This window comes from Protopterus annectens, chromosome 13.part0, assembly GCF_019279795.1.
Source record: "Protopterus annectens isolate FY-2018-M chromosome 13.part0, PAN1.0, whole genome shotgun sequence".
NCBI lineage: Eukaryota > Metazoa > Chordata > Ceratodontiformes > Protopteridae > Protopterus > Protopterus annectens.
Genome location: NC_056747.1, coordinates 523145827 through 523164110, shown reverse-complemented (window position 1 = coordinate 523164110; position 18284 = coordinate 523145827). Strand labels below are relative to the sequence as shown.

The 18284-nt window shown below is 43.0% G+C and overlaps 1 protein-coding gene across 1 annotated transcript in view; it reads left to right on the top strand.

Annotated features, from left to right (window-relative positions):
• Positions 1-18284, top strand: part of LOC122787927 (peripheral-type benzodiazepine receptor-associated protein 1-like) — a 1795954-nt gene that overhangs the window by 983864 nt on the left and 793806 nt on the right. The window contains exon 17 of the mRNA XM_044054852.1: positions 15841-16485. Coding sequence (XP_043910787.1) covers positions 15841-16485 — 645 coding nt within the window. The remainder of the gene's footprint in view (positions 1-15840; positions 16486-18284) is intronic.

Here is an 18284-nt window from a genome sequence, read left to right as displayed (position 1 = left end):
TACACATCAGTGTTCTGGAGATGAGAGCGGTGCTGTATGCGTTGCAAGCACTTCACAGTTTTCTTCCCACCGGGAGAACTGCGATTCAGTCAGACAAACATGTCTGTCGTGTTGTACATAAACAAGCAAGGGGGAACCAAATCTTACCCGCTTTGTTGAGAGGCCTTAAGAGTTTGGAAATGGGCGATGGACACAACGCTTTCTGGTAGCAATGCACATCCCGGGGAAGTCCAGTGTGATAGCAGACAAACTCAGTCGAGCAATTCTCATGCCTCACGAGTGGTCCCTGAATTCAGAAGTTGTGAAAGATATCTTTCACACATGGGGCCAGCCTTGCTGCGACCTATTCGCTACACACCTGAACACCAAATGCAGCAGCTACTTTGCCCTAATTCCTCATCCGAGGATGTCACCCAGGGATGCTTTAGTCCACAATTGGCCCCCGGGACTCCTTTATGCCTTCCCACCTTTTCCTCTCATTCCAAAAGTGATACAGAAAGCGCAACAGTTGAAAAGTACCCTGATCCTCATTGCTCCTTACTGGCCTCGTCAAGTCTGGTTTCCCTTCCTGTGGCCCTACCTCTTGAAGGAACCATGGAATGTTAAGTTGTCTATCTCGCCTTCATTCTTGCTGGACGGGTTCGGAGACGATCCCCGGCTCCAACTCTGCAATCTACTAAAGCTCGAGAGCTATTTACTGGCTCAAGGCCCTCCCTATATCCCACAATGCTAGGCATCAGATCCCCAGATCTCGTTTGCCGCTTCAGCTACGAGGTTGCGATTTTACTTGGCTCCAGGTCGTATTAATTTTTACTTCATGTATATATATATGTATATATATATATATATATATATATGTATGTGTATATATATATATATATATATATATATATATATATATATATATGTATATATATATATATATATATATATATATGTATGTATATATATATATGTATATATATGTATATATATATATGTATAAATATATATATATATATATATATATATATGTATATATATATATATATATATATATATATATATATATATATATATATATATATATATATATATATATATATATATATATATATATATATATATATATATATTAAAAGTTAACTTTAAGTTTTTGTAGATAACCTTATCCTTGTTTTATAGCTTTCCGGTTAGTTAACTCTTTGTTTACTCCCTAATATTCCCTCTTAGAAACTCGTTTTAGTTAGAGAGTTTGTTCCCTTCCTCCCCCTTTTTTATCTTTGGCTAATCTCCCCTCCCTTTCCTTGTATTAATAGGGTAGTGTTTGCTCTTTTACTTTATTACAGTTTGTAATTTTTGTATATATTTATATATAGTTAACTGTGTAGTTACTAATATTGTTAGCTTAACTAGTGCTAGTGTGTGTGTGTTTTTTTCTGTGTGTTTAAGCACTAGTGAATTTTTTCTTTGGTATCCATCATGTCTAAGGATACCAAAGTTTCAGGTTTCAAGAAGTTTGACTAGTGCTGTCAGAAGATGTCTCTGACAGATGGTCACACTTCTTGCGTTTATTGCTTGGGCACCCTACACCTGCAGGACTCTTGCTCGGTCTGTCATGCCTTCAGCCCGAGAGTCCTGCAGGAGCATAGGAACAAGCTCATCCTGAGAGGCTTACTTAAGCCAGAAGGATCCCCGACCAAGCCTTCGTCAGGTAAATCTTCTAAGCCCGCCAAGCCGTCGGCTCCCAGTTCGGAGCCATCGCCTGGTGGACCACCGGCATCCTCGTTGGCTCCGGCTGGAGCTGACACCTCTAGACCTCAGTTGGCTCCGACCCAAAAACGTTCTAGGTCCCCTTCCCTAGAATCGGTTCGCTCGGCTCCGAGGTCACCATTACTCCAATCTGAAAAAAGCCATAGGTCCCACTCATCTCAGTCCTCCAAGCTATCTGATCGTGATCTAGAGAGGGTGGTCAGTAGACTCCTTAAGTCGCAGGCCCTGGCCAAAATGTTAACCAGCCCATCTCAACAGACTGTGGCTGTCCCGGTATCTACAGCAGTTCCTCCTCGACTCCCTCCTTGAGTTCGGAGCCAGAGCTGGTTGGGGCTCGAATCTTGGTAACGTTGGAACCGATACCACACCTTTCGGCTCCTTCGTCAGCTCCAATCTCTTCCTTGGTTCCGTCCTTGGAGGGATCTGAGCGTCGAGACTCCCTCGTCGGCTCCGAGGGGGCGAGTGGCATCAGACCCTTGTTCTACCCCGTTCTCCCTCTTGGAGCATCTGCGCAGGTGAGCTCAGCCCCGACATCGGCCTCGGAACCGTCCCTCTCGGTGCCGACAGGGGTTCTCGTCTACTAGGAGCAGGGACCTTCTACTCTGCCTGACAGGGGCGCCTTCGAAGTCATGAGGAGTGTGCTGACTCATGAGTTGGCCCCTCGATCAGCCCCTTCGGCTCCTCCCCCCATGGTGCCAGCATCGGTCTCTGTCCACCCTCCTGACCCCAAGCGTGGAGAGCAAACACTCCAGGTCGCCCCATTGTGCGTATCTTCCTCTTCCGAGGCCTCCCCCGATCCTTCGGAGGAGCCCCCCGGAAGAGAAAATGTAAGAGGAAACATGTCGACTCCCCCGAGTCAGTCACGTCTGATACCGACTTGGAGGATTCGGAAGGGTCCCCAAGATCCCCCTCTGAGGATGTCTCCTTTTCAGACATCCTAGAGATCCTTAAGCAGAGGGGGAACTGGACTGCCCTTAACCCTTCGGAGGACGAGTCGGTCTACCTGGACGCGTTTGGTTCTCGCCCTTCCACCTCCTGGGTGTCTCCACCTTTCGACCCGCTAATGGAAGTGGTGGCTCGAAAGGCGTGGTCAGCCCCGGACACAGTGGAACCAACTCCCCGTAGGCCTACTAAATTTATTACAGCCCTACCCAACAAGCAATTTTTGACAAAGGGTGTCCCTGTTGATGCCATGGTGGTTGCAGCAGCCACAAAGAAGGAGCTGGCTGACCCTTTGGTGCCTGTCCATCCACCTAATAAAGAATCTAGGACAATGGACAGGTACGGGAAGCGGGTGTTTTCCTCAGCGACCTTTTCTATGCAGTCGCTGAATTATCTGTGCCATTTCACTCATCTCCAAAGGGATCTTCTCAAGGAAATGGGTGATAACCTTCAGGATCCATTAGCTGCGGGGGCTCAAGATAAGATTAACTCCCAGCTGGCGACCCTTAATTCTATCGTCAACTCCTCCATGCGGCTCATTTCTTATGCAGCCGATGGGGCGAGTAGGGCCGCAGGTACAGGCGTGGCTTTGAGAAGACATGCCTGGATGCAGTTATGCAACTTTGCTGACCCCTTTAAGGCATCCTTCACCAATACCCCCTTCGATGGTTCGGCTCTGTTTGGACCACATGTGAAAGTTACCCTTACCAGGTGTGAGCAGGAAGGCAAGACTCTCTCTGCTGTGGGAGTCCGTTTTTCCACTCCCTCTAGACCATTCCCCAAGGGTCAGAAGAGTGGAAAAATGTGGTTTCGGAAACCCCAGGGAGTCGTGCATGACACACGTGGCGAGTTTCACTCCAGGGGCAGGGGAGGGAACAATAACAGACACCGCCTGAGGGGTAGAGGGGGCCTGCAAAATCAGGGTAGCAGAGAATCATTCTCTGACAAACCCTTTCAGCACCCCTGAGGTGCTGCCCGACTGTCCGCCTTCTGAGGCAGTCGGGGGAAGATTTTCACTGTACCCAGAAGCCTGGCATCTCCTCACACAAGACAAATGAGTACGGTCTATCATATCTGAGGGTTACAAGATCCCCTTTGTCCACACCCCGGTACAAACAACCAAGTCCCTTCCAGATGTTCCATCTGGTCTAAGGGAACAGGCAGTGCTAGAAATTTCAAAACTGCTAGACAAATGAGCCATTCAGCCAGTCCCAGCAGACCAGCAAAGATCCGGAATCTACTCCAAGTTCTTTTTGGTACTAAAAAAGACAGGGGACTGGAGACCCAGTTTGGATCTCAGCAGGCTAAACAAGTCTGTTCAAAGAACAAAGTTCCGGATGGTCACGCTCCAGTCCATTCTACCCTTTTTGGGTCAGGACAATTGGATGTGCTCCATAGACCTTCAAGATGCGTACTACCATATCAAAATGAACAGGCGCTCCTGAAGGTTTCTCCACTTCCGGCTGGGAGCCAGTCACTATCAGTTCAGGGCCCTGCCCTTTGGTCTCACCACAGCCCCCAGGGTGTTCACCAAATGCATGGCAGTGGTTACGGCTCACCTGAGACGGCGAGGATTCCAGGTGTTTCCATATCTCAACGACTGGCTCCTCACTGCTCCCACCAGGCATCAGCTACTACGAGCCAGGGATTATACCATCCAAACTTGCTCCGTGCTAGGTATATCAATAAATTTCAAAAAGTCTGCATTGTCACCTTGTCAGTCCATAACCTTTATAGGCGCAAGCTTAAATACAAAAGATCTGTCTGCAAGGCTTCCTCTCGACAGAGTTTCAGAAATCCGCCGACATGTGCAAGTCTTACTACAGTGCAACAGGATTCAGGCCAGAGTCATACTAAAGACCTTGGGCCTCATGGCAGCAGCAATCATACTAGTTCCCCTGGCTCATTTTCACATGCGGCTTCTTCAGTGGATGCTTTTTACTCAATGGTCCTTTCAACAGCTTCCAGTGTCTCACAAGATAATAATCACTCAATCGTGCAAAGACCACCTGGCTTGGTGGATGGTCTCCCCTCTGATACTCCAGGGCAGACCATCTGTTTTTCCTCCTCCTCCTGTTGTCACAGTGACCACGGATGCCTTCCTGATCAGGTGGGGGGGGGGGGCATTTTCAGGGCAGGACTGTCCAAGGCACCTGGCAACCTCTAGAGTACCATCTGCACATAAATGTCTTGGAGATGAAAGCGGTGCTTTTGGCATTGCAAGCTCTTCAGGACTCTCTACCCACCAGGACTATTGCAGTTCAGACAGACTATGTCTGTAGTGTGGTACATCAACAAGCAGGGCGGAACCAAGTCCTATCCCTTATGTCGAGAAGCACTCAGACTGTGGCAGTGGGCGATCTCCTCTCAATGGTTTCTGATAGCAAAGCACATCCCCGGGAGGTCCAACATCATAGCGGACAGGCTAAGCAGAGCTATTCTCATGCCTCACGAGTGGTCTCTCAATCAATCAGTAGTGGACAAAATCTTCCGCAGATGGGGTCAACCTTGCTGCGACCTTTTTGCAACTCCTCTCAACAGCAAGTGCGATGACTTCTTCACTCTCTTCCCCCTTCCCGGCCACTCCCCCAGAGACGCTCTAGTTCACGATTGGCCCCGGGGTCTTCTGTACGCATTTCCACCTTTTCCCTTAATTCCCAAGTTAATTCAGAAAGCAACCGTATTGGAATCCAGGATGATCCTCATTGCCCCTTACTGGCCTCGACAAATTTGGTTCCCGTTCCTGCATTGGCACCTGCTGGAGCAGCCGTGGAATCTGGACCCAGTGCCAGACCTCTTGGTCCATCAGTCGGGTGGGCTGCGCCAGTCCCTTCAGTCTCTCAGCCTTACAGCTTGGTTGCTCCACTTCCAACCTTAGCCAGGCTTCTGCTAATTTCTCAGTCGGTGCGTGATATCATCCTTTCTTCGCACAAATCTGCCACCAGGAAGACTTATGCTAGTAAGTGAAAACATTTCTCCTTCTGGGCACAGGCTAGGAATATTGACCCCTTTACAGCCCCTGTCCATCATGTTTTAGATTTTTTAGCAGAGCTCTTTCAAGCTGGTTCTTCCTCTGCCACCATTAGGGTCCAATTAGCTGCTATTGCAAATTTCCATGCTAGCCTGTCAGAAACCAGCATCATGTCCCACAAATTTTGCAAGGCCTTTCTTAAAGGAACTTTGTTGCTTAGGTCCGCGGTCCGAGATCCCCCACCCCCGTGGGACTTGAATCTCATATTGGCTTCCTTGATTCTCCCTCCCTTTGAACCAGCGGCTTCCTGTTCCTTAAAATTGCTCTCCTGGAAGACTCTCTTTTTGGTAGCCATCACATCAGCTAGGAGAGTTTCGGAACTTCAAGCCCCCTGTATTCGTCCTCCTTATCTTGTGTTTCATAAGGACAGAGTTTCACTTAGGCCTAATCCTTCGTTTTTACCCAAGATAACCTCTGAAACAAATCTGAGTCAGACTATTGATCTGCCTGTCTTTTTTCCTAACTATTCGAACAAAGCCGAACAAATTTTACACCGCTTGGATGTTCATAGGCAATTACGTTTCTACTTGGACAGGACTAAGCAAGTAAGAAAATCAGACCAACTCTTCTTATCCTATGCTGAGGGCAAACAAGGACGGCCAGTTTCCAAAGTAACCTTATCCAGGTGGTTGTACTCTATTATTACCTTGATTTATCAACTCAGACATAAACAACTCCCGGCTAAACCTAGAGGTCATTCCACCAGAGCGTTAGCTACGTCGGTAGCCTTTCAAGCAAGACTACCTATGGAATCTATTTGTGCCGCAGCCACTTGGGGCCACTCCTCATACATTCATTTTGCATTATAAGTTGGATTTGGCCTCTAGGAATAGAGCTGAGTTTGGTTCCACTGTGCTCAAGAGTCTGTTCCAATGAGCCACCCAGGACTAAGGTGCTAGAGACGCTGTCCCATCCAGCAAGAATGAAGGCGAGATAGACAACCTAACATTAAGAAGTTATGTACCTACCATAACATTCCATGTTAGTTGTCTTCTTCTCGCCTTCTTTCTTGCGTCCCACCCTCCATCCCCCTAGCCTGGACAGACTGAGAAGAGTCCCCTTTTGGGGCCTTCTTCCTCTGGACAACTCTGATGTACATTGTGTCCTCCTCTGTATTTGTACTATGGTTTTCCTTGTGGTTGGACAGATGTCCTTGAATCTTTCCTTGGTGTTAGCTCTGGCAAATGAGATCTGGGGATCTGACGCCTAGCATTGTGGGATATAGGGAGGGCCTCGAGCCAGTAAATAGCTCTCGAGCTTTAGTAGATTGCTGAGTCGGAGCCGCCTTGGCTCCGAACCCATCCAGCAAGAAAGAAGGCGAGAAGAAGACAACTAACATGGAACGTTATGGTAGGTACATAACTTCTTATTCTGGAACCATCTCCAGACCTCCTGATTCATCAATCAGGGCTTTTCCATCCTACCATCCACACCCTAAAATTGACAGCATGGCTACTCCAGTTCCACGAATAGCCAGGTGTGTTTCCCTCTCACCTTCAGTCAAACACATTCTGATTTCTTCCCACAAGCCTTCCACTAGGAAGTTATATTCCAGCAAATGGAAAAGGTTCTCTATTTGGGCTGTAAACCAAGGCTTAGATCCCTATACAGCTCCTATAGAATCTATTTTGTCCTTCCTTGCGTCCATCTTTCATGAAGGAGCTGCGGCTGCTACGGTTAGAGTTCAGTTAGCAGCCATCTCTAATTACCATTTTGGCTACATGGGAAATACCATCATGTCCCACTCTTTGTGCAAAACCTTTTTGAAGGGGGTTCTCCTTCTCAGGCCTCCAATCAAACAGCCACCAGAACCCTGGGACTTAAATTTAGTTCTCACATCCTTAATTTCTTCCCTCTTTGAACCCTCTTCTTCATCGGATGTGAAATTATTATCTTGGAAAACACTATTTTTAGTAGCTATAACTTCTGCTAGGCGAGTCTCAGAATTGCAAGCTCTTACTGTTCGACCCCCTTACATTGTTTTCCACAAGGATAGAGTCTCACTTAGGACTAACCCTTCCTTCCTTTCTTCCCAAGGTATGTTCAGAACATAATCTTAATAATGCTGTTGAACTACCAGTGTTTTTCCAAATCATTCTAATAAATCTGAATACAGGCTACACCAGTTAAACGTCCACAGAATTCTCAGGTTTTACCTATACAGGACTAAAGAATTTAGAAAATCAGATCAATTATTTGTTTCCTTTTCAGACAAAAATAAAGGCTTGCCTGTTTCTAAAGTTACCCTCTCAAAATGGCTTTCAGACTGTGTTTCCTTTGCTTATCAGACTGCTGGCAAACAGTTACCCAACAAAGTAAAAGGCTACCCTACAAGAGCAGTATCAACTTCATGTGCCTGATACTATTTGTGCAGCAGCTACTTGGGCAAGACCACATACCTTTGTTACTCATTACAAATTGGATTTGGCCTCCCGGGGCAGGTCATCCTTTGGGTCCACTGTGCTGATGAGTCTCTTTGCTTGAGCCACCCAGGATAAAGGTGCTAGGGACGCTGTCCCATCCAGCAAGAATTACGGCGAGATAGGACTACATAACATAAAGAAGTTATGTACTTAGCATAACGTTCCATGTTTGTAGTCCATCTCGCCTACATTCTTGCATCCCTCCCTCCTGCCCCCTTCCTGTTCCTGGAGGATCCAGTGGACTATACTTATGCTGTCTGACCTGGTTGTAGTCGTTGTCCACCTGGCATGGATAATGTTACACAGTGTTCTGTCTGTATGTACATTTATTGATAGTTTCATAACTATTAGGTACTTATTGCTTCTTGCAAATAAGATCTGAGAAATTGCCATGAGGCACCATGGGATAGGGATTAGCCTCGAGCCAGTAAAAGCTATTGCATTTGTTTTAGCTTTATTAAGTTTGTATTCCAAAAATTGGGAGGGTGGCCTAATGGTTAAGGCATTTGCTTTACAAACACAAGGTGCAGGGTTTGACTCTCACAAGGGATAATTGGCTAGGCTTAAAATGGCTCGCAAGGGCAGTTAGCTTAGTACTAACCTATCAACCTGTCAACCTATCGAGCTTTAGTATCAGCCGAGTCAGAGCCGAATATTGGCTCCGAACCCATCCAGCAAGAATGTAGGCGAGGTGTTCTACAAACATGGAACGTTATGGTAAGTACATAACTTCTTTTTCTCCACTCCTTACAGCAACACCTGTCCCCCTTCCATCAGGTGATCCCACCTTTGGTGAAAGGTTCAGCATATGAACTGATTTATAGCCTCTTTACTGTGGATATCTAAGGAAGAAGAAAGACAATAGTTAGGGTCATACAACATGTGGAGCCCATGCTCAAGGATGCAGTTTTTGCAGCATGGAAACACTTAATTACTGCTTGTTGTGCTCCAAAGAAGCTAAATGTCCACTAAAAGTCCCCAGATGAGTAGAGTAGGCTCTGTCTAAGCATTTTTAGGATTCCTTCTTTGTGATGTCTGCATTCCAGCTTAGGGCCCAAATAATGCAGTACATTTTCTCTCTACTGCACAATAAGAACTGTGAAATATTAGACAGGATGGGTAAGAAGGTGTGCTCCTCTGCTACAATGGAACTTGCATTCCTCATCTGTGGGTCTTACCATTTTAGGTTCCAGTCCTCCCTAGTGGGTCAGTTTCTGGCAAAGCTTTCAGACATTCCAGATTCTTTGTTCATGGACATGCACATCAAGACTCTTATTACGATTCCTATGGTGAGCTTTCTGTGGTGTTCTTTATTTATGCTGTGCTGATCTGATGGTTAAGACAGCAGGCTTCTGTATGTACCAACAAAAGACGCATGGCTGAGCATGGTATACCTGGATGCCCTGTTGTAGGCAGAAGTCTTATTTTGTGCCTGCCTCCCAGGACTTGGTGAATGACTTCAGAACAGGAATCGGGGATTGATCACTGTTGAGAGCCTATGTGACCCCATTCAGCCCCCGCTGCTTCTTATAGGCCAGACCAGTTTCCAAGAAAGAAGCTGCTTCACAGATTGAGGATGATCCCAGACACCTAATTATGTAAACCAGGTCATCCATGGGAAGTATCTTCACAGGTCTAGGAGTGTCTTCCCTGATTATAGCTCAGAACTGTCTGTAGGATGGCTGTTTGAGTTTGTCTTGACTTGGAGAACCATCTACTGAGACTCTGTGTGTTCACAGTGTGGGCTCTGGTAACAGTACAGTATTTTTTGTAAGTCAGTCAAAAAATTTTTTTTTTCTTTATTTCTCTTTCTTAAGACCTCCTGGGTGTCTCTCACTTCGGACCGCTTCGGAAGTGGTGGGGCCGGCGCGTGGTAACCCAGTTCTGTGGGGACAGTCCCCCAGGAGGCCTATATGCCTATTCTTATACAGCCGAGTGGGGCAAGCCGAAACGCAGCACAGGAGCGCCAGGCGTCGGTCTGGATGCGGCTTTTCTAATTTAACGAACCCTTTCAGAGGGTCCATAGAATCAAGGTAGAGAGCCTCTCTCTGATGGCCTTCCAGCACCCTGATCAGTTGCCGCACTGTCACCCTTTGAGGCCAGGGGGAAGACTCGCTGTACCCAGCAGCCTGGCCCAACCTCCTTTCAGACAAAAAGGTACAATCGGATATCATATCCGAGGAGACAAAGTAACCTTCCGAGATATCCTGTTCTCCTCAAATCCTCCCGGACGCTTTCACCCAGTCTAAGGGGTTGGGGAAAGCTGGGGTGTATCAAGCTCCCTAGCAAAAGAGCCATCATGCAGCGCCAGAAAGGTTCCTTCCTGGCGGGTTGGGGACAAGTCATTTCAGTTTCAGAGTCTCGCCTTGTCCTACCCTACCCCAGCCCATTGTTTACCACTAAATGTATGGCCGTGTCACGCTCACCCGTGGACATTTTTTTCAGAAGTGGGCGTCCCTTGCTGCGACCTTTTGCTACACCCCAAAGGTTCTTCTTCCTCTACAGTTAAGGTCCAGCTGGCTTTGAACAGCTACATGCTCATTAAAATTTCTTTCCTGGAAGACAATTTTTCTGGTTGCTGTTACATGTCCATCGCCAACTCAGATATTAGATCAACTGTTTCTTTCTTATGCAGAAAACAGGAAGGGTCTTCCGGACTTCAAGGTGACCTTATCCAGATGGCTGTCTTCTACCATTTCTCATGTTTATCTCCTTAGGCAAGCAATACAGCATTTCAAGATAGCTCACACCTTTGTCTCTCATTACAAATTGGACTTGGCCTCCAGAGACAGGGCTAGGTTTGGTTCCACAGTTCTCAAGAGTCTGTTCCATTGAGCCACCCAGGATAGAGGTCCATGTTAGTTGTCTTCTCTCCTCCTTCCCCTATTCTGGACAGACCTTGAAGTTGTACTCTTCTCTGGGTACGATCCATTCTTTCTATGGGCCCCAGTAGGAAGTGTCACTAGTATCTAGTGGTTACTTTGCTTTGTTTCTTTCCACATTTAGTTCCTCTTCTTCCTTTCTGGGAAGAAGGTTACTGGCAGGGTTTTCTATAGCTACCAAACGAGATCTGGGTAGTCATGCTTTGCATCATGGGATATAGAGTTGCCTCGAGCTGGTAAAATTAGCTCAGGACGGCTCCGAACCCATCCAGCAAGAAAGAAGGCGAGAGAAGACAACTAACATGGAACGTTATGGTAGGTACATAACTTCTTATTTTACAGCTATTAAGTGCTCACCTTAAAAGATATCCACTTGGAGACCAAACTGTCATGCAGAGAACATGGGACAGGCCCAGAATGTCCTCATAGGAGCTCTAGAGGCTGTTCCATCCTTTTGAATGAGAACAGGGGTTCAACTCCCATCTGAAGGTTATAGAAAAATTTCTCTCTCATCTTTGGTATTATCAGCTTCAGGAAGAACAGCTTGCATGTTAAATTAGGGATGGTGGCTCTTCAGAGAGTCATACTTTTGCTATCCTCTGATGCCTGAATGTTTTTAGTGGCCATGATGAATGCCTTCTGTGTATTCATTTGATTCTGAGTGAACTTTACTTGTAAAAGCTATGATCTGGTTTCTCCTCTGCACCAGAATGTTTACCAAATGCTAGCCTTTGTAGCAAAAGCTTTACATTACCTGCATGTTTTTACCTGGAAGACCTGCTGAGGTACTCGGTGGTATTAGCTGTGGCCTAGTTGCTGCCATGAATGGAGATACTAGTGGTCTCCACAAACTGGGAAAAGTCATTTCCAAACCCAAACCAGATGAATGCCTTCATAGTAACATAGTTTGGCAGTGCTTGTTTTTGACCATTTTTACTTACAGAGAGGACCCAGGAGGTGTTATGACCTTCACAAGCATAGGTAAGGATGCAATGCAAAGTGTAGGCCTCTGCCTTCGCCTACCTTCTGAGATTACACATTGGCTGTTATTTTCAAATTTCCCGTCATATACCCGATGATGTGGTTATTTGTGGAGGTGTGTTTGCGACTGTAGAGTCACCACTCATTCACAAATCTCATGGTTTCTGACCCCTGTCATCAGGCTCTATGGTGCTGGGAGATCCCTGTTATTAAACTGTGAGTGTTATGTAAGCTAAACGTATAAAACAATGTTAAGGAAAATTTCAGTTTTCTGTTGATTGATTGTATTAGAGTAGAAACTTTTATATATATTTTGGCTATTATTTGGTATGATAATCCTTAGACTTAGAGAAAGAATATGGTACAAGACTGGCTTAAATAGAGAAGGTTCTACACATTCCTACTTTTTAAAATGGACCATTTTTTCCATGTACGTATTTACCCAATAAATATATTCATTTACTCTGACCTGATTCTCCTTTCTGTATGTAGTTTGTGAAAAAAAATCCTAACACATATACAAGTGGATCTATTTCATGTGATCAAAAGACTATATGATTGAAACTGAGAAAACTGAATCTCAGAAGTCAAAATGCCTTCTGTGGAAGCAGGCATCATGAAAAACATCACACTCCCTGCCTGTTATATATACCAATTGCTCTGCGTTGGGGAAAGTACAAAAACCAGACCTCAAAAAATACTGGCTTCCAGGGGAATTCAGTGTTCAGAGATTCTTGTCAGTTTTGATCATGTGGTCTTGCAATCATATGGAATAGACCTGTACAAGCTATGGTTATCTAAGAGGACTGTAAATTCCCTACTAACAGTCAGTAATTCATTTGAACCAACATGAATAAAAACAGCTCCATACTTCCTTATATTAAGGCATACTAAGATCCTACTTATATCCTTGCATAACACTATTTGATGTTCATTATCCTCTCCGCCAGTGTGAATATCAGTAATCAAATCTCCAAGTACTAATGCATAATTTCTGACCGGATCTGAATAATCTCCCACCTTTTAGTCAACAATGTCTACTCTTTCATTTATTAGAAAAGAATGGTCTTCATCACCATTAGTCTTATTAATTTTGCTGTTTTCACCACCTACTTAATTTGTAAGCATACAGTTCTCAGCTTTCGACATATATTGCAGATGTGGGTTGACCCATACTCATTTGCCACATGCTGAACCAATTTGTGTGTAGGTACATAACTTACAGCTATTGCATTTGTTTTAGCTTTATTAAGTTTGTATTCCAAAAAGATTTGAAACTGCTTCAAAATGTTCCACAACACTGAAATGTCCTTTTCTGGTTTTATCAGGTATAAAAATAGTATCGCCTGCAAATAGAGCCAGCTTTTCTTGACTGCATACCAATTATATCCTTGAATTTCATTGTCCCTTATTTTTTTTACCAATGGTTCTAATTATAATGCAAATAAAAAAGGGGAAAAAGAGTACCCCTTCCTGGTTCCTCTGCTCAAACAAAAATTATCAGATTGGAACCCACCCACTTTAATTTTTGCCTTCGATCCCTAATACAGCCTCCTAATCAACCTTATAATTTTATCAAGGAATGCAAATGCTTCCATCGTCCTGCTCATAAACTCCCAGCTTATGCTGCCAAATGCTTCGTCTGCATCAAGACCCATCAATAACAGTGGTGTATTCTTATATTCTGCTTCCCTCTGGATCATCAATGTTATATTAATGTTTTCAAATATTTGCCTCCCCTGCACAAAACCACATTGAACGATATCTATCAATTTTGGCATCACCTTTGCCATTCTTTTAGCCATTATAGACATAAACACTTTATAATCATGGTTTAGGAGTGACATGGGCCTGTATGAAGCTGGATCTGATGGTTCTTTACCCCCTGTAGATATTACAGCCATCACCACTTTCTTACAGGGTGTTGGTACTTCTCCTCCTCTTAAAATGCTATTAAACAAAACCTGACAGATCTTTATCAGTTTTTTCCCTCATAGCTTCCAAACTCCACAGGAATACCATCTATTCCTGGGGATTTTCTTGTGGATTGGTTATACATCACCATGTTTATTTCTTCTGCTCCTTTCCTGTTAGTAATTGAGCCTCATCTACCTTACCTTGGCATGTTTAATTCTTCCATAAACGTTTCCATTTGCACCTTTTCTTGATTTCCATATTTCTCTGCTATATACAGACTTTCATAAAATGTCCAAAATCTTTCTAGAACCTCTACAAGATCACTTATCTTCCTTTTTATAGGCTCCCTGAATATGGCTACAACCCCTTCTCTTTTCTGTTGCCTGAGTCATTGTTCTAGAAGTTTTTGTTCTCTGGAGTTATCAAAATACATTTGCTTAACTGCAATCTTTCTAAACTTGTGCGTATTATCAAGGTAATCCCTTATTTTCTGTTTAGCATTCTGCAGTTGGTCCTCTTCTTGTTCTGTGAGATTCCCCATATTTTGCAATATTTTAACATTTGTCAGTCTCTCTAAGTAATTCTTGTTACTTCTTAACCATATCTTTCTTTTTTTATTTCCACCCTATTTTTCAACTCCACTTTAATTTTATCCCACTGCCTATCTATATTTTCAGAAGATATTCCTATCTTCTCTAATAGCTCCTGAATAATTTCTACTATCCATTCCTTAAATTCCTCTCTTTTCAACAGATAGGTGGGATAGCGCCAGTGTCTCATTTTTATTTCATTATCCTGTATTTTTATTTTACTTATTATAGGTGCATTATCTGAAATAGTTATTAGATGCATATCAAAACTTTCAATTAAATACACATGCTGCTGTGAAATGTAAGTTCTGTCTAGCATAACCCAGGTTTTGTATCTTGGGGAAAAAATAAGTAAATTCACACCAAACACCTAGTACTGAATTCACATATTCCATGCCAGATATTTTTATAAAATTCTTCAAAAATCTACATTCCTTTGTTTAATTTTCCCTTCTGGGATGATCAAATGCATTTTTGGTTAACAAATTGGTTTTGCAGTAAAATGGATGTTTGACTGAAGAAGCAGTGGTTGTGAAGATATGCAAGACTGTGTTATTGCAGGTAGTATATATGTCTGCGTGTTTGTGGGTGAGAGTTAGGGTTAGGTAAGGGGATAGATTTATACCATTTGCTTGACTGGTGTTATAAGTATTCTGTGTCCTACTGTTCACCCTCCCTCTGCATGCACCACCTTACTAATGTGGTAACACCCTACAAGTTACTTTAATAAAAACCATATCCCTCATACTACCACTGTGTACCTCTGTCCCAACCCTAAACATTACTTTAATAAAGACTCTATCCCTAACACTGTCACAGTATTCAGACAATGCTTGATGTCTGTTTTGCAGCTGTGGTTTATTTAATAGTAGGGGAGAGGTTGTCATTTTCTGTGATTCATTCATTTTGTATTTCTGTACTCTGTGTTGCTCATTTTTTGTCAGTCATTTGTTTTTCAACTGATAATAATATAATCCCCCATACCTACCCAAAAAGGTATTAATTCTGGATAGGGCATTTTATGTCACTGGAGAGGACACTAAAGGAAAATAAAGGTGTCTTGTCATATGCAGAGTGTACTGTGAGAGCTAACTTGGAAAGAAAACAAAACAAAAGTCATATGGCTGCCCCACCAGGCGTTTTAGGAACAAACAAAATGATATATTATTAACAGAGTCAAGCCAGATGATCAAAAATATTTTTTTCAGTTAGACTTCAGTGCTGTACAGATTATAATTTTTTTCAATTTCTGCCAGTATTTTCATGTAATGGTTGTTGAGGTGAATGATATGTAACCTAGGCATTCTACGTTTCTCTTCTAGGTACTGGAAATTTCATCTCCAACTGCTGGAAGTGTTGCTGTGGGACCATCTCAAATCCACTTGTTGCATATGTCGAAGGAACTCACTGTGAGGACAATGTCTGCCTATGGAGAATCTGTAGATTCTGAACCTTTGCAGATTCCCCCAGCACTTAACATTATGCCTTGCCCAGCAGTGACTCATTCGTTCAGTAGTGCCAGTACTTATTCTCCTCTCCTTAATAGTCACTTGGTTCCATGTCAGAAAGTAACAAACTCAGTATCTGTCAGAACTTCTGTGGCTCGCCAGACATTATCACCTTCTTCTCAATTTACAGTGCCAAATGTAAATACTTGCCTTGATGCCAACCTTACTGCTGTTGCCAACGTCAGTCATAACAGTCCACTAGATCTGTCTTTTGCTGCATTATCCTGTAGCCCTCAGTCACCAGTCTTCACTTCTAAGAGTCCTTTGTTAAACACTTCTGAAGAGGAGCTATGCAGAATCTCTCAGAATTCACAGGCACAGTCAGATTTCACTAGAGCTGGAACCTACTTTGGCAGAGATGATAACGTTCCACTTCTACTAGGCAATGCTATTGTTTCAAGGACCACTTTACATTGTGGATTTACAGCTGGATTATCTGAAGATGCACTCAAACAGAAGGTAAATGTGTCATATGATCTCAAATTAGATACAACATACTTGATTTATTATTTCAGTCCCACTCCAGTCTAAACAGAATATATGCATTTAGTGATAAAAATGCTGTTGAAATCAGTTAAAATTTGATTTAGATACTATTCATCAATTTCTGGTAATGCATAACTAGCAGAAAGTGTTAATATTCTCACAGTTTAATTTCTCCATGTCTTTTGGGTTTCTAATACCATGCTAGGAATGGACCCTATTCCTAAGTCAAACTATGATTAAAAGTTCATGAAGTTGGTATTGTTTCAATCTTTGCTGTTAGCCAGAAGTGCTCTTCACAGCACACGCAATGTGTCCAGAATTGGCCCCTCCTGCAATTCATATGGAGTTACATGTGTTGATAACATACATAAGTACGATTGTAAGACTCATTGCTACTACTCTTGGAAGTGTCTGGGTATCCTTCCACATTGCCCTTGTTTCTACCTGTAAATCCTGGTATTGTCTCTCTGTTCGCAAGACACTATAGTCACTGGGTGTAGCAGTTCGAGTGATCATTGTTACTTTTGCCATCTTTTCCTGAACTACTATATCTGGTTTTCTCACATCTATTTTTTGAACTATTGGTAAAGGGTGATTCCACATGATATAAAATTCATCATTTTCTGTAATGCTTTGTGGCTAATGTTTCCCAGCTACTTCAGTATTATAATGCTTGCACAATCCCCGATGCTACAGTCTTGCCACATTGTTATGTTTTTCAGTATACAGGCCTTCTGCCATTAGAATATCACACCCAGCAACAAGATGTGTGACTGTTTCCAATTCTTTTTTACAAAACCTGCATTTGTCTTCTGTTTCTCCCACATGTTCAATGGAGCTTGTGAACTAATGTGTATGTAGTCCACTATCCTGGGATGCTAATATTAACCCTTTGTCTTTTGGTTTAAATTTACCTCTCCTTAACCATTCCTGTGTTTGGTCCTGGTCAACATGAGGTTGTTCCAAGAGTTTTCTGTACTTGCAACTATATTTATGCATTTTCCACATTTCTTGCCTTCTTATCTGATTGTTCACCTTATATTCGTTCTTTTGTTTTTTGGCACATTCAGTTGTTGGCTGATTTTTACTTGCTTCTGGTTTGATTTCCATTCCCACTGCTTCTGCTAAACTAAGCAGGGAAGTCATCTTGGATTTATTCTCCTCATGTTTTAAAACTGTCAATATGTTTGGATCTTGTAAGGCCAGCAGATATGTATGCAATCCTATGATTGCTGATCTTTACATGTAATCACTTTTCAGACCCATACCTTCTTCAGAACAGGGAATATATAATCTTGGTATACACTGATTTCATAAATCATTTGATAATGCATGAAGCATTTTTCTCGTTCTCCTAAGTGATACCATACCTTTTGGGGGCAGTCAGTCACTCCAAAACTGTAAGTTAGGATAGGAAGAGCAAATTGTTTTATTGCCTGGACTTTGTTCCTAGATGTCAAAGCTGTTTTAAATATTTATTTTACTCTTCTAAAGTATTCCTTACCAAGTTTTATTTGAATTTGTTCATGTTTTGTTGTTTATCCTTCATCAATTGCCAAATTTTTATACACTCCCTGTTGCTCATGTTCTTTTATATCACATTCCTGTCCCAGACTGATATTTTCTTGGTGCTGCAGGTTTCCTGCTTTAAAGGTTGCTTTTACACATTTATTAAGACCAAATGACATTCTTATATCATCTGAGAAAGTTTTGACCATTTTCTAGTTTTGCTTTCAGTTCCTCGTGACAAAGTTTATAGTTTTAAATCATCT